General features: G+C 44.6%; 2 protein-coding genes across 6 annotated transcripts in view; both read left to right on the forward strand.

The window, feature by feature from the left end:
* HEATR3 (HEAT repeat containing 3) overlaps window positions 1-17,529 on the forward strand; it is a 77,676-nt gene extending 60,147 nt beyond the window's left edge. Inside the window, exons 15-16 of one of the 2 annotated variants that reach the window (XM_004744138.3) lie at window positions 16,595-16,668; window positions 17,395-17,529. In XM_004744138.3, the coding sequence (XP_004744195.1) occupies window positions 16,595-16,630 (36 nt within the window). In that variant the 3' untranslated portion in view covers window positions 16,631-16,668; window positions 17,395-17,529. Of the gene's footprint in view, window positions 1-1,831; window positions 3,464-16,594; window positions 16,669-17,394 lie in introns of those variants that run through there. The other variant, XM_004744139.3, reaches the window with a different exon arrangement.
* A 1,236-nt stretch (window positions 17,530-18,765) lies between these two features.
* Window positions 18,766-26,900, forward strand: part of TENT4B (terminal nucleotidyltransferase 4B) — a 73,600-nt gene continuing 65,465 nt past the window's right edge. The window contains exons 1-2 of one of the 4 annotated variants that reach the window (XM_045076036.1): window positions 18,766-18,880; window positions 19,662-20,242. In XM_045076036.1, coding sequence (XP_044931971.1) covers window positions 19,695-20,242 — 548 coding nt within the window. In that variant the 5' untranslated portion in view covers window positions 18,766-18,880; window positions 19,662-19,694. Of the gene's footprint in view, window positions 18,881-19,268; window positions 20,243-26,900 lie in introns of those variants that run through there. The other 3 variants (XM_004744143.3, XM_004744141.3, XM_004744142.3) reach the window with 3 other exon arrangements.

Raw genomic sequence — 26,900 nt, forward strand, 5'->3', positions numbered from 1 at the left:
GACCTGGGCCAAAGCAAGATGCTTAACTCATTGAGCCATCTAGGCGTCCCTGTCACACTCTTTAAAACATTACACACTCCAATGAAATCGACCATATTATGCAATTATTTCTATTAAAATTTGCACATGAATTTAATGCTTTTCACATTTTGATAAAATAGCCTGATGCGGCGCCTGGGTGGCTCAGTGGATCAAGCCTCTGCCTTCCGCTCAGGTCATGATCTCAGAGTCCTGGGATCAAGCCCCACATCAAGCTCTCTGCTCAGCAGGGAGCCTGCTCCCCACCCCCACTTCTTGCTGCTCTGGCTACCTGTGACCTCTCTCTCTATCAAAGGAATAAATAAAATCTTTTTAAAAAAAGAAAAGAAAAGAAAATAGCCTGATAAGCTATCTCCTTCCCCCCCAGTTTAAAGCCACGTGAAAGATAAAAAACTTAATCACTTTTGGTATTTCACCTTGAATTATAAGGTAAGTAAGTTCTGCAAAATTCAAAACATGACATTTTCCATTGCTCTATTTTTTAAACAATTTTTTAAAGCTTTTATTTATTTATTTGACACACACAGAGAGATAGTGAGAGACAGAGCACAAGCAGGGAAAGTGGCAGGCAGGCAGAGGGGAGGGAGAAGCAGGCTCTCCGTTGAGCAAGGAGCCCAATGTGGGGCTAGATCCCAGGACCCCAGGACCATGACCAGAGCGGAAGGCAAGCACTTAATTGACTGAGCCACCCAGGCGCCCCTTCCATTGCTCTATTAAAAGAAGTTTTGGGGCACCTGGGTGGCTCAGTCAGGTCATGATTTCAGGGTCTGGGAGTCAGGCTCCCTGCTCAGTGGGGAGCCTGCTTCTCCCTCCTGCCCCTGCTCGCTCTCTCTCTCTTAAATAAATACAATATTAAAAGAAGTTATAGTTCCAACTTTTTGAAGTTACAATTAACTTATGTATTATGAAACAGGTATTACACGTGTATGATAAACAGTCAAAACAATGCCAGAAAAAGTCCATGAAAAGTTTTTGTGTCTTCCCTTTCCTCCGGGAAAAGTGCCCGTACTGGTTTTGCAGGTGTCCTTCCAGCAATGCTCTTTGCATAACAAAGCACATGTATGTGTTCTTTTCCCATGTGGGATGCAAATGATCGTTTACTCTCTGTACTGTTCGATACCTTGATGTTGGTAGTTAATATCTTAGGAGTCTTTCCATACCCACATCCACAGAACTACCCCCATTCTCTAAGCCAACTCCATAGAATTCCACTGAAGGGCTGGAACCATAATTCAATCAGTTTTCCCCTGGAGAGGGAGGCAGTCTATCCAGCTCCAGAGATTAGACGCTGGAGCCACACAGTGCGGGTTCAAATCCTGACGCTCCCCCTTCCTCACTGCATAAACTTGGACAAATGACTTAATTTCTATGCCTCGGTTTCATATCCGAAAAAGGGAATCATGAATAATGACCCTGCCACCGGGCAGGTGTGTTGTTGAGTCTTAACGTGAGTTAATGTTTATGAAACACACGGATGTTTCTTACATAAACGGATGTCTAGATTGTTGCTAGTCTTTTTCTGCTATAGGCAATGCTGAATATTTGAGGGCTTGTGTGACTGTGCACAAGACCCTAGCTAGAGTCTGAATCACTAAAGGGTAAAAAGGAAGAAAAAAAATATATATATATACATAAATATGTGTGTGTGTGTGTGTGTGTATATATATATATATATATATATATATATATATATATATCTTCTTTCTCTGCTGTATTTTTCTTCTTTGGTACTTAACACCATTTGACATATACATTTAGAACATTGTATTTTTAATTCCATAAATTGGCCCAGATTTCTTCTCTTAACATTTGGAAAGAAAGATGACAACCAGAAACCTGAGAAACCTCCTGCATTCTAGATTTTTGAAGAGGGCTTTCGAAAGAACCGGGCATCTGTAGTGCTCATCATGCTCTTTCCTGCGGGAGATGACAGGTGAGGGACTCACTGTGTGTGGGAGGTGTGTATGTGTGTTGAGGGGGAAAGGGGGGCTTGCAGAGTTCCTGCCGACAATGGCAGTGGGAGTGTCTGTGATATGTGTAATGACATGCAGAGCCGAATAAATTCTGGGGGGGATCCTTTCTTTTAAGGACAAAAGATGTGGCGATCTACCCTCATTCTCACCACTTCGGTGCATGTCTGCCGGACTAACAGCTGCCAATCCCCGAATTTCCTTGCCTGAGGACTCTCTTTGACCCCTAGGTTCCCATTGGCCCTAGCATGACAGCTCAGAAGTATAAGGAATGGATGAAATGACCCTCCAACCCCACCCTACCAAAATCCCTCCATCAACGACTGGCAGGAAGAAGAAATAGGAAGGAAGAAATACCCAGCTCTCTTACCCCATCCAAAGGGAGCCTCTGAGGTCCCAGAGTTCTCCAGCAGGATTAAGTCTTAGTTACTCATGCTGGGACCCTGCTTGAAAGCGAATCTTTCTTGCTGCCCTCCCCTCCCTATCTGATTTCCCCTCCCCCCACTGGCATCTCCTGGGATCACTGACATAAACTGCTTGCCCTTGACACCTTGGCTCGGTGTCTGCTTTCCAGAGAACCCAAAGCAACACAAGACGTATTAGAGTTGTGTTTTGGGAAGGAGGGGGGGGATTGTGCATGTGCGTAAGATTTGTAAATTCATAAATTTCTATTCTGGGTGTATAATAGCTTTGTGCATTAGCCATACTGGTGGAATACTGTTAGTTAATGGGCAAGGCGATTATCTTCGATTTCTCGCCATAGGATAGAAGAGAATTCTCATTTCCATTTATCAAACCAATTTCCTTCTGCAGATATCAAAAATTGCTTAAGTCAGTTTACATGTCTATTTAGGAGAAATTAATTTGATGCTAGATTAAATGATATTTCGGTCTCTTCAGGATCGGAACCATACAGTGGTTTGAATTGGGAAAGCGACCTGTTAAAAAAATTTCTAGTGGGAAAATACGAGGGTGCTCCCCACTTTTGCCATGTCACTGCCGGTTACACGGGAAGTGAATTCAAGGGGGAGGTCTTTCACCCTAAAACTCAAAACCCACAGATGCCCGGGCATCTTCAAGGCTCAGTTTCAAGATCTAATCTGTGGGTGTGTGGATGGAAATTCTTGCTGAAGCACGTGTGAAAGTGCAGCTGATGAGCTGATAAGGGAATTGCTAAATTCTTACTGAAGAGGAATGAGATGAAATGAGATACTGGAAAATCAGAGCAATACACCTTGCTTTGAAAAACAATGTATTCATTTAGGAGCGACAACAGGCATTTTAAAAATATATATAAGAACTCTCTTATTCAGTATATGTGCTGCCGAAGCGAGCACAAGAACTCTCTTATTCAAACTGTGCCCCCATTTCTATCTGTGAGGGGGATCACCTTGATGAATGCTTGGATAGGTCTGGGGAGTTAATTTAAAAAGTAGAAATAGAGTTGTTATCAGAAGACCTGCTTTTTTTTTTTAATTTACTTCTCTTTATTAAATTTTAAAATTTATTTTAAATTTATTTATTTAAAAAATTTAAATTAACATATAATGTATAATTAGCCCCAAGGGTACAGGTCTGTGAATCGCCAGGTTTACACACTTCACAATACTCACCATAGTACATACCTTCCCCAATGTCCATAACCAAACCACCCTCTCCCTACCCCCTAGCCCCGGCAACCCTCAGTTTGTTTTGTGAGATTAAGAGTCTCTTATGGTTTGTCTCCCTCCTGATCCCATCTTGTTTCATTTATTCTTTTCCTACCCCCCCAAACCCCCATGTTGCCTCTCAACTTCCCCGTATCAGGGAGATCATATGATAACTGAGAAGACCTGATTTTAAGAGGTAGAATGACGTGAGCTTTTCTGAAGATCTTGCTCAGAGCAGTGTTTATACCAGCAAAAGATTGCAAAGCACATAAATGTCCCTCTCACTGCGGTGTGGCTAAGTCACTACGGTGTGGTTCCATGTGCAATTCTCTACAGAGTTGAAACAGGAGGCAGGTGGTCTCATGGACTAACACTGAGAGATGTCTAAGATGGTGGAGTGAAAAGAAAGTTACAGAAAAAAAATGCACATCTATATTTCAGAAAGAAACTGATTTTATAAAGATACATATGTATGTGAATCTAAGTGTGTGTGTGTGTGTGTACGTATTGATTTTTTAAAACAGATTTTATTTATTTGAGAGAGAGAGAGCACAAGCAGTGAGGAGGAGCAGAGGGAGAGGGAGAAGCAGACTCCATGCTGAGTGCAGAGCCCCTCGCGAGGCTTGATCTCACAACCTCCAGATCATGACCTGAGATGAAATCAGGAGCCCATCGCTCAACTGACTGAGTCACTCGGGAGCCGCCGTGTATTGAATTTTTATTTGTCATTGCCTCCCCTACTAGATAGTAAGCTCTATAAAGAGACTATGTTTTCTATGTTCTGTTCATAGAACAAAACATAGTAGTAGTTAATTTTTTTCAATAGTTATTTTTATTTACTTTTGTGTGTATGTTCCTTTCTCTGTGGTGAAATATACATAACATAGATTTGCCATTTTAACCTTTTTAAAGTGTATGGTCCAATGGCATCAAGGAAATTCACGCTGTTGTGTGTCCCCATCATCCATTGAAACTCTGTCCCCATTAAATATTACCTGCCTCCTCCCCTCCCCTCACCCCACCCCTGGCAACTACCATTCTACTCTCCGTCTCTATGAATTTAACTACTCCAGGTACCTTGTATAAGTGGAATCATATAGTTATATAATATTGTTGTTTTTGTGACTGGCTTATTTCATTTAACATCATGTCTTCAAGGTTCATTCATGTCTTAACATGGATCAGAGTTTCCTTCTCTTTTTAAAAAAAAAAAAAAGATTTATTTATTTATTTTAGGGGGGGGGGTAGAGCACAGTGGGAGGGGCAGAGGGAACGGAAGAGAATCCAAAGCAGACTCCCCAGTGAGTGTGCAGCAGGTCACGGGCCTTGATCTCATGATCCTGAGATCATGATCTGAGCCAAAATCAGGAGTCAGATGCTTAACCAGCTGAGCCACCCAGGTGCCCCAGAGTTTCCTTCCTTTTTAAGGCAGACTATTATTCCATTGTGTGTGTGTGTGTGTGTGTGTGTGTGTGAATGTATATTTTCCCATATAACTATCTCAATCTCTATCTATCTATAGAGAGATACATTTTGTTTATTGATTCACCTGTTGATGGACACTTGGGTTGCTTCTACCTCTTGGCTGTGAATTATGGTGCTATGAACACATATATGTGTCATCAAATCTCTGATTGCAATTCTTTTGGGTAGATACCCAGAAATGGGATTGCAGGATCTATGGTAGTTCTATTTTTAATTTCTTGAGGAACTACCATACTGTTTTCCACAGCAGCTCAGCATCCTGTTCCCACCAGCAGTGCACAAATGTTGTAATTTCTTCACATCCTTGACATTTTGTTATCTTCAGTGTTCTTTATAATAGTGATCCTAATGGGTGAGAACTGGTCAACAGTCATTTATTTTTTAAAGATTTTATTTATTTATTTGACAGGCAGAGATCACAAGTAGGCAGAGAGGCAGGCAGAGAGAGAGGAGGAAGCAGGCTCCCAGCTGAGCAGGGAGCCCGATGTGGGGCTTGATCCCAGGACCCTGGGATCATGACCTGAGCCGAAGGCAGTGGCTTTAACCCACTGAGCCACCCAGGCATCCCAACAGTCATTTTTTTAATGAACCAAAAATATCGCTAAAAATGAAAATAATTACTCTTTATTGCATTGTATTTTGTCTAAGGATACTAGTGTTATCAAAGAATGATTATATGCTTTTGAGATACACTGTTTTCAATAGCAAGAACACTTGAGTGTCCATTTTCTACAAGACATCTAATAGGCCCTAAAGCAAAATATATTGTTAAATCCAAGTTACTATTTTAATTTAGATAATACAATGTCCATTGTCAATGTCCATTAATTCTAGAGATGTACTAAAAGAGCTTTCAAGATCCTTTCACATACTAATTCATTTATGGCATGAAATTAAATATTTACAGAGGAAAAACCAATACTCATCCTCAAAATATTACACATAGAATTATCCAACAAGCCAGCAATTCCACTCTTAGGTATATACCCAGAAGAACCAAAAACAGGTATTCGAAAACTTGTATGTGAGAATGCCTGGGTGGCTCAGTTGGTTAGGTGTCTGCCTTTGGCTCAGGTCATGACCCCAGGGTCCTGGGATCGAGTCCCACCTCAGGCTCCCTGTTTGACAGGAAATCTGCTTCTCCCTCTCCCTCTGCCTGACACTCCCCCAGCTTGTGCTCTCTCTCTGTCTCTCTGACAAATAAATAAAATATTTAAAATTAAATAAATAAAAACTTGTACATGAATGTTCCGAGCAGCATTATTCACAATAGCCCCAAGGAAACAGCCCAAATGTTCATTAACGGATGAATTAAAAAACTAAATGTGATCGGGGCGCCTGGGTGGCTCAGTCGGTTAAGCCGCTGCCTTCGGCTCAGGTCATGATCCCAGTGTCCTGGGATCGAGTCCCGCATCGGGCTCTCTGCTCAGCCAGAAGCCTGCTTCTTCCCCCCACCCTCTCTCTCTGCCTTCCTCTCTGCCTGCTTGTAATCTCTGTGTCTGTCAAATAAATAAATAAAATCTTTAAAAAAAAAAAAAAACTAAATGTGATCTATTCATACAGCCATAAGAAGGGTTACATGCTACAACACAGATGAATGTCAAATCTGGCTGACTCAGTTCGTAGAGTGAGACTCTTGATCTCAGGGTCCTGTGTTTAATTCACAAGTTGGGCATGGAGACTACTTTAAAAAAAAAAGAGGTGGGGGGCCTGGGTGGCTCAGTCAGTTGAGCATCTGACTCAGGTTTTGACTCGGGTCATGGACTCAGGGTTCTGATCTTGGGGTCATGGGATGAGCCCCAGGTTCTGTGTTCGGCAGGGAGTCTACTTGAGATTCTCACTCTCCCTCTTTCTCTGCCCCTCATTCACTCATTTGCTCTCAAATAATTTTTTTTTAAAAAGATATTTATGGGGCACCTGGGTGGCTCAGTGGGTTGAACCGCTGCCTTTGGCTCGGGTCATGATCTCGGGGTCCTGGGATCGAGCCCCGCGTCGGGCTCTCCGCTCAGCGGGGAGCCTGCTTCTTCCTCTCTCTCTGCCTGCCTCTGCCTGCTTGTCATCTCTCTCTGTCAAATAAATAAATAAAAATCTTAAAAAAAAAAAGATATTTATTTATTTATTTATTTGACAGAGAGAGAAAGAGCATAAGTTGGCAGAGAGGCAGGCAGAGAGAGAGGCTTCCTGCTGAGCAGAGAGCCCGATGTGGGGCTCGATCCCAGGGCCCTGAGATCATGACCTGAGCCAAAGGCAAAAGCTTAACCCACTGAACCACTCAGGCACTCCAAATAAATAAATCTTTAAAAAAATAAATAAATAAAAAGGAAAAGAAAACATTACCCTAAGCAGAAGAAGCCAGAAACAAAGCCCACATATTATAGGATTCTATTTCTATAAAACATCCCGATAGGTAAATCTGTAGAGACAGAAAGCAGATTAGTGGTTGTCAAGGGCTGTGGGAGAGGAGAATGAGGACTGACCTGTCCACCCGGGGGTGATGAAAATGTTTGCAACTCTATAGAGATGATCGATGGGTAACACTGTGAAAGCGCTAAATATTGCTAATCCTACACTTTCCAATGGTTACAATGGTGAAATTTGCCTCAACTTTTAAACAAAAGTAACATTCCTCCACTCAGCAGGGAGGGCGGGCTAAGTACAGACAGTGGGGAAGGCTGGAGGAAACAGGTGCTTCCACTGTTTTCCCAGTCCACTCCTCTAAGCTAATGACTGTCAATGGTTTCTTACAAACCGTTAGAGAAAATGCTGGTATTTTTTTTTAATAGAAATTGGATCATATCCCACACACTTCTCTTCACCTTGCTTTTTCCACTTAATGATAACATTTTAGTGATTTCTCTGTGTCAACATGTTCAGTGCTGGTTCATTCATTTTAACAGGTGCATAGTAGTGTTTTATTGACCGAATATACCTTAATTTGTGTAACTGCCTCCTTCTGGGTGGGTGCTTATGTTGGCTACTATAGACAAAGCAACTTTAAATACTTTTTTTTTTTAAAGGTTTTATTTATTTATTTGACAGAGAGAAATCACAAGTAGATGGAGAGGCAGGCAGAGAGAGAGGGAAGCAGGCTCCCCGCTGAGCAGAGAGCCCGATGTGGGACTCGATCCCAGGACCCTGGGATCATGACCTGAGCCGAAGGCAGCGGCTTAACCCACTGAGCAACCCAGGCGCCCCTAAATACTTTTTTTTTTAAAGACGTTATTTATTTATTTGATAGACAGAGAGAAAGGGAACACAAGCAGAGGGAGTGGGAGGGGAAGCAGGCTCCCCGCTGTGCAGAGAGCCTGATGAGGGGCTCAAACCCAGGACTCTGAGATCACGACCTGAGCCAAGGCAGAGGCTTAACCACCTAGGTCTAAGCCACCCAGGTGCCCCTGTGACTGCTGTTCTTATAAGAAGGGGAAGAGACACCTGATTTCTCTTTCTGCATGTGCACATGTAAGCACACAGGAAAAAGATGCCACCTTCAAGCCAGGAAGAGCGGTTTCACCAGAAACCAGACTTGATTGCACCTTAATCTTGGACTTCTAGCCTCCAGAACAAGACTACATTTCTGTTATGGAAGCCACGAAGTCTGTGGTTTTCTGTTATGACAGCTGGAGCTGACTAATACACTGGGTCAAAGGATATACACATAAGTTTGATAGATAGGACCAAAATAGCCTCCAAAGCGTTTTCTCTGCTTTATCCTTCCATAGAAGGTGAACAAGACTGGTTTCTCCCATTCCCTCACCAGCACTGGGGATCATTATATTGCTTCACATTTATCAGTCTGAGAAACACAGATTTTAGTGTATTATAATTCAAATGGATGCTTGATGTTGAGATTTTTTCCAAATGTGTGTGTGACTTTTAATGAGTGGATTTTTTTTTATCTTCCTTCTCCATCCCTGAAAGCCCATTATTCGGTATTACATAAAAGCTGGTCCAAGGTGTGCCTGGGTGGCTCAGTGGGTTAAAGCCTCTGCCTCAGGTCATGATCCCATGGTCCTGGGATCGAGCCCCGCACTGGAATCTCCGCTCAGCAGGAGCCTGCTTCCCCCTCTTCTCTCTGCCTGCCCTTCTGCCCACTTGTGATCTCTGTCAAATAAATAAATAAATGAATAAATAAATAAATAAATAAATAAAATCTTAAAAAAAGAAAAAAAGCTGGTCCAACTCCACAGGGACCTTTCAAGAAACTTTCTTTCTCTTTCTTTTTAGGTGTGGGGGGCAGAGAAAGAGGGAGAAAGAGAATCTTAAGCTGGCTCCATGCCCAGCATGGTGCCCAATGTGGGACTCAGTCTCACAACCCTGAGCCAAAATCAAGTATCAGCCACTTAGGGCGCCTGGGTGGCTCAGTGGGTTAAGCTGCTGCCTTCGGCTCAGGTCATGATCTCAGGGATCTGGGATCCAGTCCCGCATCGGACTCTCTGCTCGGCAGAGAGCCTGCTTCCCTCTCTCTCTGCCTGCCTCTCTGCCTCCTTGTGATCTCTGCCTGTCAAATAAATAAATAAATCTTAAAAAAAAAAAAAAAAAAAAAGAGTCAGCCGCTTAACTGACTGAGCCACCCAGGTGCCCCTCAAGAAATTTTCTTGTGCACTTTCCATATTTTTGTGCTTCTTGCATGTTTTATGAGTTGGAAGAGCTACAAAAGAAATGAAAATAAGAGAACATTACTTCAGGGTCTCTCATACTTGATAGATATTTAATTCAAAGTGATTTGGGGAAATGAGCCACGGGTGATACAGTATTCTAGATGAACACAGTCTTCTACTACAGTCAAATTTTCTCAACTGCTTGGTCACAATAAAATGGATTTGAACAATTTTAGAACAGGGGTGCTTAGCACATGTGTCCATAGCACCATTATAAGTAGGGAAAGGAGGGGATTTCACACTTTGTTCCTTGAAATCTGTTGAGCTAGATTCTCCCAGATCATTCTTCTTTTCTCCCTCTTACCAGTTAGAAGTCCAAAGATGTGCCACCAGGACACTCTGCTCTAGGGGGTCCCAGGTGCCCCATTTGAGTTATACATCCTTCCAGCCTGTCCTCCAGGTGCTTGCATTTCAGCCAGAGGGAAAAAGATTTGGCCACGATGACATATATTAACTAGAAACACAAGCACACAGCCATGGACCACTGGATTGTGACCAGGTCCCCTTACTTAATCCCCTCTGTGCCCCAGTATTAAATGATGGCAGAATGAATGAACGGATATATGAATAAATGGCAAAGACTGCAACTGGTTAAGTATCCAAATATTTCCTGGGAAGGATGTTATTTTGGCCAAGAGGATGAGTTCCGCTTTTGATCTTCAGAGGAGTCAAAGTCATGACCTTGGAGCCATGGTGGCAAGATGTGTGGCTTGAACAGATTCATCAAGCTGATGCAACCTTAGTGTCACCCTGAGATTGTAACATTTTACACACACACACACACACACACACACACCTAATTATGATTTAAAAAGCTAAATGGAAATGCTATCTTCTAACTCACTGTTTTTTGGCCATCCATTCACAGATGCTGATTAATCATTGAACATTCATTGTGGTTGTGTGTTTTCAGGTCTGGTTTTAGAACTTTGAACAAGGTCAATAATCTTGTGTTGCTGTGGTCATAGTCCCCTGCGATTACTGATGGTGAATAACCAAGTCTCTATTCTCTCCAGCCCTAGGAGGAATGACTTTTGCTGTATCTGAAATTTGTTATATAGACTAGTTTCGAAGCAGATCAGGGGCTACAAACTGGAAATTGTTCCACTAGCACGATGTCACAGTGTTTTTTCCCAAATGGTAACCTCGGCAACTTCTCTTTGTGGCACACGCTGTGTGGCCTCCCCGAGGCTGTGCTCTACTCTCTGACTCGCCTTTCTTTGCTGTGTAATGGGTGCAGTCCATTTGTCCTCAGCCTGCAGAATTTTCGTCGGTTCTTTTGCACATTCGCCAAACAGATAACAGAAATTGCCACTCGTCATTTTGGCTGCACTTAAATTATTCAAATTTTCCTTGAATGGAATGCCTTTTGGGCTCAGATACACAATAAGGGAAACACTTGGCACCTTTTGTTGTGCATTTTACCTTAGAAAAAGCGCCTGTGGCTTGGCTTACACATGTCCAGAAATAAAATTTGCCTTTCTGCTTCCTTTTGAGGTGGTCCAAACATCATGTACCCGTTCCAAGCATATTTACTTCTGTTGGATAGCAATTCTCTCGTTGAAGAGGCTTGCCACAAAACATCCCGGAGGGGAGTGGGGTGGAAATGAATGACAGACCAAGTGTTGCCTGGCCAGGTTGGGCAGAGTACCAACTAAGCACTTGAGCGTTGAAGGAGCAATTTGACTTTGGAAATCATTAAAAACGTGAAGTCACAGGACGATTCGGTTCTGTTGTGTGTGGGTTGTATGGGTGGATGTGGATTTTAAGTATTTAAAACTTTGAAACCAAGGAGAAAGCCCTGACTGGCCTCCGAATTGCCTTTGGGATCATTCTTCCCTTGTTTTGAAGAATAGTGTGTGAGCTCAGCTAAATGGTTCTATGGGCTGATCCTGTAAAACCCACGAGGTCAGACAGCCTTCCTTCTTCCGTTCTTTCCCATATTCTCCTCCTAGCAGTTATCCTTCTGGGGGTGGCTGATTAATCTGTGACTCTCACCCACGCTCATTACCCAACAACTCAAATGGTTGCATGGCCATATCCTTATTGTTCTCATTTTTTGCAATATGCATAGGCCTAAAAATTTCCAGATCATCAAGTTCTACTTCCTTTTTGCTTAACAATTCTGTCTGTTAACTCATTTCTTTCTTCTTGAATTTTGCTATAAGCAGCCAGGTAGAGCCAAGCTGCACCTTCAACCCTTTTTTTCTTAGAAATCACTTCAGTTAAATATATAATTTCAGGGGTGCCTGGGTGGCTCAGTGGGTTAAAGCCTCTGCCTTCGGTTCAGGTCATGATCCCAGGGTCCTGGGATGGAGCCCCGCATTGGGCTCTCTGCTAGGCAGGAAGCCTTCTTCTCCCTCTTACTCTGCCTGCCTCTCTGCCTACTTGTGATCTCTGTCTGTCAAATAAATAAATAAATCTTTAAAAATATATATACAATTTCATTGCCTACAATTTCTACCTTCCACAAAACACTAGAACTCCAGGACTCCAGATTCAGGACCTGAGCCAAAGGCAGTCACTTAACCAACTGAGCCACGCAGGTGCCCATACTTTTAAAGGTCTATTCATGGGGCACCTGGCTGGGTCAGTCGGGAGAACATGTAACTCTTGATCTTACGGTTGTGAGTTGGAGCCCATGTTGGGAGTAGAGATTACTTAAAAATAAAATCTTGGGGCACCTGGGATCCTCAGTCAGTGAAATGGCTGACTCTTCATTTTGGCTGAGGTCATGATCTCAGGGTCCTAGGATCGAGCCCAGCATGGGCTCCCTGCTCAGTGGGGAGTCTGCTTCTCCCTCTTCCTCTACCCCTCCCCTTGCTCATGCACGTGAGCTCTCTGTTTCTCAAAGAAATAAATAAATGAATGAATCTTTATAAAATAAAATTTTATAAATGAGTAAATGTCTGTTCATGCCCTGAGGGCTTTTTCCAGCATGGACTTTCAAACTCCATTTTCTACCTATTACCTGGTTCCAAAGCCACTTCTGCATTTTTAGGAATTTGTTACAACAGCACCCCCACTTTTCATTTTCATATGTATGACTTATTTGGATTTATTGTATACCTAATGTATATCCATATGTAGAGTTTTGTTTTGTTTTTTAAGATTTTATTTGAGAGAGAGTGAAAGTGAGAGAGTACAAGCAATGGGGGTGATAGAGGGAGAGGGAGAAACAGGCTCCATGTTAAGCAGGGAGCCCAGTGCGGGACTTGAGTCCAGGACCCTGGGATCATGATCTGAACCTAAGGTAACCAAATGAGCCACCCAGGTGCCCCAATATGTAGAGATTTATATGGATATTTATTTATTTTTATTTTTAAAAAAGATTTTATTTATTTGTTTGACAGAGAGAGACACTAGCGAGAGAGGGAACACAAGCAGGGGGAGTGAGAGAAGGAGAAGCAGGCTTCCCGCTCAGCAGGGAGCCCAATACAGGGCTCGATCCCTGGATCCTGGGATCCTGGGATCAGGACCCGAGCCGAAGGCAGATGCTTAAAGACTGAGCCACCCAGATGCCCCGTATGGATATTCATTTTGAGAAATTGGCTCATGCACTTTAGAAGCTTAAAAGTCCCACAGTCTGCTGTCCACAAGCTAGAGACCCAGTCAAACCGGTGGTATAATTGAGTCTGAGTCTGAAGGCCTGAGAAGCAGGGAAGCCAATGATGTAAATATTGGCCAGAGGGCTGGAGAAGATGATTTGAAATGGCCCAGTTCTATCAATAAGGCAAAAAAAAAAAAAAAAAAAAAAAAAAAAAGGGACAAATTCCTCTTTCCTCTGCCTTTGGTTCCATTTGAGCCCTCAACTGATAGGATAAGACCTACCCACATGGGGGAGTCCATGTGGACTAATTAAATTAAATTAATTTAATTAATAACCATATCAAGTAACTTTATTTTTATTTTTTTAAAGATTTTATTTATTTATCAGAGAGAGAGAGTGGGAGAGAGTGAGCACAGGCAGACAGAATGGCAGGCAGAGGCAGAGGGAGAAGCAGGCTCCTTGCTGAGCAAGGAGCCCAATGTGGGACTTGATCCCAGGACGCTGGGATCATGACCTGAGCCGAAGGCAGCTGCTTAACCAACTGAGCCACCCAGGCGTTCCTCAAGTAACTTTTTAAAGAAGGCAGCTCTGGACTGCATTTCAAGTTATATGGGGTCTAGCCAGAGAACATTCTGGAGTGAGATTTTGACAGTAAGGGCTTTGTTTTTAGAATGGAATTTCAGTGACAGTTGACAAAAGCAGTTGTGGGTGAGCACTTTCTTAGGCAAGACCACCTTAGGGAGGTCTTCTCTCCCTCTCCCACAGACTGCCCAGCAGTGTGCATTAAAAAGAAATGGTAATTCAGCTGGAGTCATGATCTCAAGGTCCTAGGATTGAGCCCAGCATTGGGCTTCCCACTCAGCAGGGAGTCTGCTTCTCCTTCTCCCTCTGCCCCTGCTCATGCTCACTTTCTCTCTCTGAAGTAAATAAATAAAATCTTAAAAAAAATTTTTTTTAAATACTTAAAAATTTTTTTTTTTTAATTTAAAAAATTTGCCTTCAGAAAAGGCAAATCTATAGAGATAAATAGATTAATACTTGCCTGGGCATGGGGTTGGGGAAACAGATTGACTACAGATAAGCCCAGAGATCGTTTTGGGGTTGGTAATACCTGCATAAGTCTGTAAATGTAGTAAAAATCATTCATTAAATTGTACACTTAAAACAGGTGAATTTTGGGGCGCCTGGGTGGCCCAGTGGGTTAAAGCCTCTGCCTTCTGCTCAGGTCATGATCCCAGGGTCCTAAGATCGAGCCCCTACGTCTGGCTCTCTGCTCATCAGGGAGCCTGCTTCCCTGCCTACTTGTGATATCTGTCTGTCAAATAAATAAATAAAATCTTTAAAAAATATATTAAAAAACAGGTGAGTTTTATAATATTTAAATTATACTAAAAATTTCCTAAACTGAGACACGTGTACACACACACACACTCACACACACACACACACACACATTCACTCCAAGGATTCCAGAATGGCCCAAAGCTTAAGCAATTTTGTTTCTAAAACAGGAATGGAAGAAATTTTGACAGTCCAGAACAAGATACAGGCCTCCACATTACCTATTATTTTGAAATTTCATTGAAAAAGATTCTCCTACTTGGAATCCTATTTGTATTCATGAGGAAGAAAAGAGCCATGGTACAGTGATGTATATTGTGTGCAAAAGGGGAAAGTTTGTAAAGGGATCCCAAGTCCAAGATTATTAATACCAAGAGCAAATGCTTCAGAACCCAAACACTGAGGATGTTAATAACTTTAACTATATGACTTATCATTTGTGATTCTTGTTAACTCTGGAGTGAAATAATATGATCACATCCTGCCTAAGATTTAAATATAATGACAATTATTAATAATGCCATGTAGTACAATGTGTGTGCCATTTCCCTTCAGTTTTATTCAAGTTAATAAATCAATGAAATATTTAAATTTGTTTGGTTCTTGGGTAATTTGCTTTCTTCTCATTTTTGCACTTGATTTTTACTCTGCAGAATCTTGATGTTTCAGTAAATCTTCCAAGTTGAAACCATTGACTCAACATTTTTCCCCCCTAAGAACAAGAATTCTGAGAATGAATAGGACATTAGATTATGGAGCAAAGTGTCTGGGTTTGTGATAGCTGTGTTTTTTGGCTCATCAATTTAATGCAGATGGTTTTGAAGACTGTAATAAGTGTCTGTTCCTTTGTTCTAAATAGCAAAATGAAAAGGTTGAGTAATCAAAATTTATTATTGAAATTAGTGTAGTCTATCTCTCTGAATGCAGTAGTAGATTATTTTGAGACAAAACACTGCAGATTTGTTGGGGAAAATGAATACATTTTTGTGTATATAGAATTCCCTGCTGTTTTACTTTAAACTGGATGATTTTTGAGGAAACTTCCACAAGAGTTACTTTATAATTCTATGCCATGGTAAACATTCAACACTTATTACAATTTTATACCATGGCATACATTTCAACACTCAATTACATTTCCTTGCCATTTTTCATGCAAAGTATATTCCTGCCTCAGGGCCTTTGCACTTGCTATTCTCTCTGCTTGATAGATCTAGATGGTCATGGCCCACTGCTGCATTAATTCCCTGCTCAAATATCACTTCCTCAGAACAGCCTTCCCTGATTAGCCCATCTAAAAATAGCACACCGTCACTCTTCCTTTAGCCTGCTTTTTCTTTGTAGCACTCAACACTGTCTGACCTTACGTGCTTGCCTTATTCACTAGAATGTAAGGTCCATGAAGGCAGGGACCTCATCAGTTTTGTTCATTGCTGTATTGCTGTAGCCCCAACAATGGTCCATATTTGCTCAAGACATACTTGTTGAAATTAATTGAATAAATTGCAACTTGACTTTAAATGTTTACCTCTTTTCCCTCCCTAACCAGGCAGTAAATTCATGGATGGCAGCCAAAGACCCTGGCTGTTTATTTATCCTCTCTAAAGCAAATAGCTCATTCTGCATGGATGATAGACATTTAAGATTTACTGAAAGAATGTTATGAAACATGGATGTGTTATGGGGCTAAGTAGTTAGCATTTCCTGCAGGTGAACTAACAGTAATGTCTTGCCTCACAGCCTGCATTTCATAGAGTTCTTTTTATTTATATTAACCCATTTGATAATTTTGCCAATACTTTAGTAGTTTTTAGGTTTGCTTAAATAAATGGGCTATCAATAACAAATGTTAATTTGTGGGTAGAACTATTACTAACTTTGACTACTTTATTTTTGGCTTAGATATCAGTGGCATTTAATATGTTCTTGGACATCTGAAAAAACACATTTTAAAGACTGGATAGCATTTAAAATAAGTAAGTAAAAATAAAAAAGCCTATCTTGACACATAATATGCAGGGACAGGTTTCTGGAAATGTTTTAACAAAGTCTTAAAGGGGATTATTTCTAGATGGTGGGGCCTTGATAATGTCTGCATTTTTCAGCTTTCCAATTTACTTCGGCTTTTCTTTTTTCTTGACCAACTGAGCCACCAGGCGCCCCTCTTGTTTTTTTTTTTTTTTCTGTTGTTGTTGTTTGTTTGTGTTTTTGTTTTTTTTTTAAGATGTATTTATTTATTCTACAGAGAGAGAGAGAGAGAAAGCTCACACAAGCCACCAGGGGGAGTGGAAGAGGGAGGAGCAGGATCCCTGCTGAGCAGGGAGCCCTAGAGAGGTTCCATCCCAGGACCTTGGGACCATGACCTGTGCCAAAGGCAGATAGATGCTTAACTGACTGAGCCACCCAGGCACCCCACTCTTTTTTTTTTTTTTTAAGATTTTATTTATTTATTTGACAGAGATGACAAGTAGGCAGAGAGACAGGCAGAGAGAGAGGAGGTAGCAGGCTCCCCACCGAGCAGAGAGCCCGATGTGGGGCTCAATCCCAGGACCCTGGGATCATGACCTGAGCCAAAGGCAGAGGCTTTAACCCACAGAGCCACCCAGGTGCCTCCAAGCACCCCACTCTTGTTTGATTTTTGAAACAAATTTGAAGTCATCAAACAAACCTGTTTCTTTCTTTTATATATTTTTTATTTTTAGGTAATCTCTACACTCAACCTGGAGCTAGGAATCTAAACCCAGAGATCAAGAGCCGGACACCCCAAAAGAAACCTGTTTCTATACAATGCTTTATGTTTGTATAATTTGTCAGTGTGAATAGCCTTAAAAATACCACTCATTTTCCTGTCTTTCTAATTCTCAGTATAGAGCAAATTTCATTCTGAGGATACTTTTTAAAAATTTTTAAATTTTTTTAAGAAGATTTTATTTATTTATTTGACAGACAAAGATCACCAGTAGGCAGAGGGGCAAGCAAAGAGAGAGAGAAGGAAGCAGGCTCCCCGCTGAGCAGAGAGCTCCATGCGGGGCTTGATCCCAGAACTCTGGGATCATGACCTGAGCTGAAGGCAGAGGCTTTAACCCACTGAGCCACCCAGGCGCCCCTGAGGATACTTTTAATATTAATTCATAGTAAATCAGCAACAAATAGGATAAACCAAATTTCTATTTAGGGTTTTTTGGGGTGTGCTTTCCTGTTTATGGTCATGTTGTTCCTTCAGCAAGAAAAACGGAAGAGCAATGCTTCTGAATTTGACCAGTATTTTTTCATCTTTGCCCTAAATCCCAAACTTTCCAGGATATTGAGCTCCCAAAGTAGAAGGCCAAAATCGGGCATCAGAGCCTCATTCTAGACTTCGGACCAACCTCAGAGGGCACAGAGGAAACGTGCTCACTCATTTTTTTTCTCTTTATGATTTAAAATACTTAAAATTCCCCTTTCCTTGTCGTTTATTGGGAATTGGGATTGGGAAGACATACAAATAACCACTTTACCGAAAATCTCTCTACTTATGCCAACGACATGGTCCTCATTTTAGACTTAAAAGGTTGTGGGTTTCCTTGAACTTAATTCTGTACCGACAAGAGCTTTCCATGGCTGCTGATCCACGCCGGGGCTAGTGAGGATTCTTTCCACACCAAGCAGCATGTGTGCCTGCTTCCTTGTCTGTGCATCCGTGCGCGTCCCTGTGTAAAGCGGGTTTTGGGTGTGTGCAGGTGGTTCTGAGACCAGGGTGTGCACGCTCAACGAAGCAGCACGTCCAGCCACGCGGGCGGGGACAGGCTTCCTCAGTCTGGACTGGGGTAGGAGAAGATCCGCCACGGCCTGCCGCTCCAAACCCCCACGAGGACGCAGCGTCGCGGGCCTGGGAGGCAGCGAGGGTGCCCGCGCAGCCCACGTCCATGCAGGGTCCAAGGCACATGCTCGAGGACGGGTTACGTTTTCTTCCCCCCACCGCTCCCCCGCCCGCCCCAGGCGGTCTCGGAGCGAAGATCTCGGGAGGGGTCGCGAGAGCGGAGGGTGTCCCCGAGGCCGCTGGGTGGGGGAGGGGACGATGTGGGGGCGGCGCCTCCCACAATCCATTCGCTGCGGAGCCGGCCGGCGTCCGGCCGGCCTCTCCCGGTTTCAGAGACCGGGAACACAGACCGGGGACGGCGCGCGCATCAAGGGTGCCTGGGCGCTCAGGTACATGCGGCTCCTTCTTCAAATGGCGCGGGGACGGTTGGGCCAGGCGGTTGTGGCCCCCGCCGCGCCACACCGCGGCCTCTGTGACGCACGGCGCGGCCGCCGGGGCTGACCGGGTAGCGCGGCGCGGTGGGGGCGGGGCGAACGCGGGAGGGCGGGGGCGGGGCGGGGGCGGAGCGAGCGGGGCGGGGCTGGAGGAGGCCCCGCCCCGGGGCCGGAGGAGCGAGGACGCTACCGAGCAGGCGCGTCCCGCCGCCGCCGCCGCCGCCGCCGCGCCGCCGCCGCCCCCGCTGCCCCCGCCGCTGCCGCTGCCGCCGCCGCCGCCGCCGCCGCCGCTGCCGCCGCCGCTGCTGCCGCCGCCGCTACCGCCCCCGTCCCCGCTGCCGCCGCCGCCGCTGCTGCCGCCGGTGCCGCTGCTCGCCCTATTCCGCAGCCGCCGCCGCCGCCGCCATTTGCACGGGGACCCCAGTGACAGGGGCTCGGCGGAGGGGCGGAGGGAGGGGGGGGAGGGCCCGCGGAGCCCCCGAGGGCGGGAGCGACGCCGCCGGCGCCGGCCGGGTTCCCTGCGCGACCGCGCCGCCCGCGGCGGGCCCCGAGCAGCAGTAGCAGCAGCGGCAGCAGCGGCGGCAGCAGCGGCAGCAGCAGCAGCAGCAGCAGCAGCAGCCGCCGAGGCCGGGCGTGCGCCTGAGGCGCGGCGGCGGCGGCGGCCCTGCGGGCGGCCGGGAGGGGCGGGGGCAGCGGCCGCCGCCGTTTGATGGATCCGAGGATCGCCTGGTTCCAGCCAGAGCAGCTCGGACCGTCCAACAGTCTGTGGATGCAGATCTGGGAGACGACCCAGGGGCTGAGGAACCTCTACTTCAACCACCACTGTCACAGCAGCGGCGGCGCGAGCGGCGGCGGCGGCGGCAGCAGCACCGGCAGCCCCGGCGGCGCGACCCCGGCCTCGGCCCCGGCCCCGGCCGGCATGTACCGCTCCGGGGAGCGCCTGCTGGGCGGCCACGCGCAGTCCGTGGAGCAGCGGGACTTCCTGCCCCTGGAGACGACCAACAACAACAACAACCACCACCAGCCGGCGGCCTGGGCCCGCCGAGCTGCCGCGGGCCCCTCGGCGTCCCCGTCCCCCCCCGCGTCCTCGTCCCCTCACTCCTCCGCCGCCGTCCCCACCGCGGATCCCGCGGACCCGGCCTCAGGAAGCAGCAACAAGAGGAAGCGCGATAATAAGGCCAGCACCTACGGACTCAACTACAGCCTGCTGCAGCCCAGCGGAGGGCGGGCCGCGGGGGGCGGCCGGACCGACGGCAGCGGGGGCGTGTACAGCGGGACACCGTGGAAGCGGAGGAACTACAACCAGGGAGTCGTGGGGTGAGTGGTGGCCCTGCGGCCTGGTGGCCTGGCCCTTGCACACGCGCAGCCGGGCACACGCCCACAGAAGATGGATTGGGGGGAGCCTGGGCGAGGCCACCCCTTTCGGCCTGCCTTCGTTGCCGCTTCCCTGGGGGATGATGGCCTTCCCTCCGTCCCTCCACCATCCACACCTTCCCCCACTCCTTAGCGGTCCTCACCTTTTCCCTCTTCCCCTCAGCCTTCCCAGGCCTTCTCTGGACATCCCCTTAACCATCCACATCCTCCCCTAACCTCCCTTAGTCATCCACACTCTCCCCACCTTTCCTGGCCCCCTTATCCATCTCTTCTTTCCTCCCATCCCCCCAATCAAACATGCCTTCCCTTCTCCCCCCTCCAGCCCTTCCCATCTTGCTCCCCATCAGCACACCCCAAAATGAAGTCTGTTAGCACAGACAAATCATTGATTCCCTGAGAACATTCCTGTGTTAGTGCCTTTCGGTGGTATAGGACCTGGAGGTGCTTTCCTTGCCAAGAATAGAAACATCTAGAAAGCTCCTCCCCCTCCCCCAATCCCAAACAGGAATCATGTCAGCCCTGTAAGGTTTTGCCTGCTGTTGACCCTTTTTCCTATTTTTTAATTTTTTATTTAAAATACTTTTCTGGTATTAGCAATGCCTTTTTCTGTGGGGATTGAGAAATAGGGTGACAGCTAAGTTTAGGTTGGAGGAGATAGTGAGCTCTTCTGAGGCCAATGGAACTTTCTAGGAGTTCAGGAGCCTCGGCTCCAGCTTCTCACCGTTAGGTGTCATCCTGGCAGATACAGCCAATGCTTTTCATTCTAGAGTGGGTAGGCTCATGCTAATGAGTGAATGTTGCACCATTAATGACTTTCTGTATAAAGTTCAGCTGTTACAAAATGGAATCTTACCAGGCCCCTGGTGAACTATGGACATAAGCAGGGAATGTTTCCGGCTAGATAACCCTTCTAGAAGAGCCCCTGTGACGGAATAGGTTACTGAGCCTTTTTTATTTTGTAAAATAAAAATTTGGGCTGTGTGTGTTTAGCTTGATTTGGAGGATGAGCTTCCAAATTATTTTTCATTTTTCAGATCCTGTTTTACACTGGGGGCTACAGTAGGCAAATGCAATACCATAAGTAATCCTTTGTGAAACATTTTAGTATATTCACCCATTCAGATCTGCCCTGCTTTGGCAAGCACAGACAGTTCTGTGTACCTTTTTGGAGGTCTGGGTAAAATGAGTTGGTGGGTTCCATCTGCTTCTAGTGGGCTGGTGTCTGCTATATGCTACTATTCCAAATCCCACCTTTTATGGAAAACACAGTCAAGGGTTTTAGGACTGGCGCTGGGTTACATGTCAAACCCCATCCTCACTTTCCAGAGGGGAACTTTTTAGAGTTGAGTCCTCTGTTGGTAAGCTTCAAGGGCGCTCTCCATGGTCATCACGTTTTAATAAAAGGCTCATGGGTTCTATCCTGTTAGCATTTCCAAGACCGAAGCATAGACTTGTGGTTTAGCAACAAGCCAGTTGATATCTAAAGCTTCTGGTAGTTTCATTTTGCAGAAATAAGCTCCAGTTAAGTAATCACTGTTAACTAAAACCTTGAAGTTCCCTAGTTTCGTTTTGCTGAAGCTTCTGCATATGTGTCTGGCAAGGATAGGTGATAAATCCAAAACAGGCTGCTTTTCTTTTTGACAGATTAGAAATGGTCTTCTCCTCTACTTGCTGTTTAATGTTAGGGATACTGTAAAAGGTTCACATTTGAACTTACGTAGAGACAGGATGTTGTTATTCCTGATTCAAACATATTGCCCTCAAAGGGATTAAGGAATTTCCATTTCCCAGAGGTATTGTTGTTTAAAAAGTGATTGTAAATCTGTTTTTAAAACTTTGTCACTTCCTAAGACTTTCCATTCTTCTGCTTTTTCTTTTAGAGGATGTCAGTATGTTCTTAAGCAGTTTTTGGAAGAGTGTCTGAGTTTAAAAATTCTTGTTTTGATTTGTAGATCCTTGTCTTGACTTTTACAGTAGTTTTGCTATTTTTAGTACAGGTATTTAAAAATCTGAATTCACAGTGCACCTCAATGTTACGCTGTTCTGAGATTAAATTTAGTAAAACTGTTACTAACATTCTGAGTTCTGGGGACTGATGTTTAGCTAATAGGTCAACAAATTGTAGTGGTTCCTTGCCTCTGCACTGACTCAAGTCCAGATAGGGAGAGGAGTAGAAGGCTTATGAACCATGGACTGGAACTGTGGGACAGCTGTAAACATGCACTCTCTCCCATTTTCTTTGGTCTCTGTGTTCTCTGCCCCAGCCAAACTGGTTGACATACTCCCTGAACACTCCAAGATACAGTTCAAAATCCTGACTTCTTTGTCGTCCAAGTCCTTCTTCATTTTTGTCTTTCTTCTTTTCAGCTCTTGAATTACTTGCTTCCCGCTCTTGCTAAAGCCTGCCTCTGTTTATTTTTCCTTTCATATATATGTTTTCTCTAACCTACTAGGTCACAAGTTAGGATGGAATTTTTTTTTCTAGGATTTTATTCATTTAGGGAGAGTGTGCAGGAGTGGTGGGGAGGGGCAGAGGGAGAGACTGCATGCTGAGTGTGGAGCCCCATGCAAGGCTCAATCCCAGGACCCTGAGATCATGACCTGAGGAGAAATCCAGAGTTGGTTACCCAACCAGCTGAGCAACCCAGGGGCTGCCAAGATAGAAATATCTTTCTTTCTTTCTTTTTTAAAGATTTTATTTGTATTTGAGACAGAGAGAGACCACAAGCAGAGGGAGTGGCAGAGGGAGAAGCAGGCTCCTCACTGAGTAGGGAGCCTGATGTGGGGGCTCAATCCCAGGACCCTGGGATCATGACCTGAGCCAAAGGCTGACGCTTAACTCACTGAGCCACCCAGGTGTCCCATCCATCCATCCATCCATCCATCCATCCATCCATCTATCTATTTTTCTTTCTTTCTTTTTAAAGACTTACTTTATTTACTTGAGAGAGAGAGAGTGTGCATGAGCAGTGGGGAGGGGCAGAGAGAGAGAGAGAATCGCAAGCAGACTCTGTGCTGAGCACAGAGCCCAATGCAAGGCTTTGTCTCTTGACCCTGAGATCATGACCTGAGCTGAAGTCAAGAGTTGGATGCTTAACTGACTGAGCTTACTTAAATGTAGAGTAAGGTATTTGGATTTCATCCTGTAGCCTTCTCTTTCAAAATTAAATCCAACTGGGGGTGCCTGGCTGGTTGAATCCATGGAGCACGTGAGCTTGATCTTGGGGTTGTGTATTTGAGCCCCATTTTGGGCAGACAGATTACTTAAAAGTAAAATTAAAAAAAAAAAATTAAAAATCCGCTCACCACCTCAGCATTCTCTGTGTATGCATAGACTCAGAGTTTGCTCATGTTCCTTTTTTTTTCTTTTTAAAGTTGCTTTCACCATCTATTTCTTGGAATTCTTTCCCCTCCAAGGCTGTCTGTGGTGTAGGAAGCAGTCCACCTGCTCCTTCTGGTTGTCCGTGAAAATGAGCCATAAGCGCTTTTCAAAGATTTAATTGTTGATTGCCATAGAGAAAGAAACAATGTCAAAAAAGTAGTGAACGCAGTTACGTTCTGGGGATTCAGAGTCCTTGGTCTTGAGCTCCCTTGTGTCTAGAAAGTTCTTTTGGAAGGTGCTGGGAGCTTGTCTAAGCTTATCAGGATGGGTTTGTGTTGGCTGCATTGCCAGATCTGTAGGTATTTTTTTTTTTTTTAAGGCTTGGATGACTTGTTCAAAATAATGTTTTAGAGCATGATTTGGCTGTGGAACTTTGAGAAGGCCCCGCTGGGAAACTTGGGTTTACGGAATAATTTCTTGGCGGGGGCTCATGGGGATGGGAACGGTAAAGAACAAGTGAGTGTGAGTGATGCTGCAGGGGAGGGTGGAGAGGATCCTGACTGCCTTCCTGGGTGAATGATCACGTTGTAGCTTTGAACCAGCATGAGGAAACACTGCTGTTATCATTGCAAGTCAGGGGTGGGATGGTCAACTTGGAGTAAAAATACAAGGTGACGTTTAGCTGACTGTCTAGCGGTGAGTTGAAATTTGGGGACCAAGGCGTAGTCCGTTTTGCTGCAGCGGGACAGTGTCCTTCCTAACGTCCACAGTACTCTAGATCGCCGTAAGTCCAGGATGCTGACGCTGTTCTTCAGCAGTGGCATTACGGCCTCTTTCTGCTAATTTCTCCAGCTCTAATCAATAGGATCGCTGTTAATGCTGGGCTCCAAAGTAGGTGATCAGGCAGATTAACATGGCGTTGATATAAAAGAATTTAGAGACCTTATTCCAAGGGCTTGCCCCAAGTATTAATTTCTGTGCTTTTGCAAATGTAACCCACAGTAATTCTTTGGGGGAACTAGAACCCTCAGGTCCTTTAACTTTACTGCATTTTATATCAAGAAGACATTAGGTTTCCTATGGATAGATTCTGCACAGTGTAATTCGTGTTTGTGGATTTCCTCAAGTTTAGTAGTATAATGTGTTCAACTAAGATACTTCTATGTCACGACTCATCTTCGCCTTGAAATCTGTGACCTGAACACTGTTGCTGTCAGAATCCTTGATGTGTCAGGGTGTGGAGTCTTTTTTTCAAACCCCATTAAGATTTTAGCTGTTGAGGAACCAGTGAGTGAATAGAGCTTTTTGTAGTCTACCCTGGGTTCACACAGAAGGTTTAAGATATTGCAGTAAAGGAAGGATGGGAAAGAGCTACTAGAAGGATCCAAGGCGGGGAAGGGGAGCGTGTGTTATAACAGGGCTGGTTCTGGTGTGATAGATGGCCTTCTAGCACAGCTCTTTCCATGAAACGCCTGCCAGTACATCCTAGGATGTACTAGGATGTAGTGTTAGGAGTCCTGAAGAGTTCATGGGAAGAAAATCCAGGGACCTCCCCTGCTGATATGGGCACTGGTCAGATGGTTGTATTTAGATTTTCTTATACCTGCTGAAGCTGAGAAACATTTCAGCCACTTTTTCTATGGAAGCTAGAGAAGCAAGCTGTTGTATAATTTCACTCAGCTTTCTATTCTCCCTTCTGTTGAACCCGTTGGAGTAATATTCGGCGGAGGAAGCTATTTCAGGATCACACCCACGGCACTGGAGACTGTATTAATCACGTACACACACACAGGTGTGGAGTAATGCCGAAGGGGGGCGCTAGGCCAAAGAGGATGCTTATTTGAAGAATCAGGATCCAGTTCCCAGCAGCTGGTCTGAGACTCATCTTTGCTCGTTCCTGCAGAGCTGACTGGACAGCTCAGAGCCTGCTTGAGGAATTCAGAAGACTGCCAGTAGAATGTTCTTTCTATCCTTCAGAATATTTGTTAGGGACTCAGCTGCTGCAGAATACCATAAAAGCTTTCAGTTCATTTTCCCGTTTTTAACATGACGGGGAATTATTTTTTTTCCTAAGGGAATATTGGAAATAGAGGATGGCCTTGAGCTAGACTTTACATTAATTTGGATCCAGACAGCAGGCAGTACCTCTGTTTTCATCTTACAAGTTTTATTCGATGATACAAGAGACTTTTGTATACTAAGGGCTTTGGGCCCCAAGGAGATTGAAGTTGAGGATTTTTTTTTTTTTTAAAGATCTTATTTATTTTTTTGACACACAGGGATCACAAGTAGGCAGAGAAGCAGGCAGAGAGAGGAGGAAGCAGGCTCCCTGCCAAGCAGAGAGCCTGATGCGGGTGGGGCTCCTTCCCAGGACCCTGGGATCACGACCCGAGCTGAAGGCAGAGGCTTAACCCACTGAGCCACCCAGGTGCCCCAGAAACCTATGTTTTCAAATTAGTTGATTGACTGTAAGGGCTCAGAAGAGTCAAAGTGTTCATGGTAGCCTTTTTACCATGTTCCAAACGGTATGTTAAATTTTTTCTATTTGGTATATTAGCCTTCTCACGCATAGCCTTATGTAATTTTTTTTGCTTTTGCTTTTGAAATACAGAGTCACAGAAAATTGCAAAAAAACCACACACACACAAAACAAACAAACAAACAAACAAACAAAAAACAGTACAGAGGGGATCCTGTGCTCCCTTCACCTAGTTTCATGCAGTGGTAACATGTTATATAATTGTAGTTTAATATCAAACTCGGGAAACTGACATTGTTACAGTTGCCTGATGTAGATTTCACACGTTTTACATGTGTTCATTAGAGTGTGTGTGGTTCTGTGCAGTTCTGTCATGTGTAGATTTGTGTGACACCACCGTAATTAAGATCCAGGACAATACTAGCACCTCAGGGACCCCTTATGCTAACCCTTTATTTTATGTTAAATTTTTTCTATTTGGTATATTAGCCTTCTCACGCATAGTCTCATGTAATTTTTTTCTTTTTCTTTTGAGATACAGATTCACAGAAAATTGCAAAAAAACCACACACACAAAAAAACAACAAAAAAAAAAAAACAGTACAGAGGGGATCCCGTGTTCCCTTCACCTAGTTTCATGCAGTGGTAACATGTTATATAATTGTAGTTTAATATCAAACCTGGGAAACTGACATTGTTACAGTTCATAGCCTGATGTAGATTTCTCGCGTTTTACATGTGTTCATTAGAGTGTGTGTGGTTCTGTGCAGTTCTGTCATGTGTAGATTTGTGTGACACCA

This window comes from Mustela putorius, unplaced genomic scaffold, assembly GCF_011764305.1.
Source record: "Mustela putorius furo isolate JIRA1106 unplaced genomic scaffold, ASM1176430v1.1 tig00000174_pilon_pilon_pilon, whole genome shotgun sequence".
Lineage (NCBI taxonomy): Eukaryota > Metazoa > Chordata > Mammalia > Carnivora > Mustelidae > Mustela > Mustela putorius.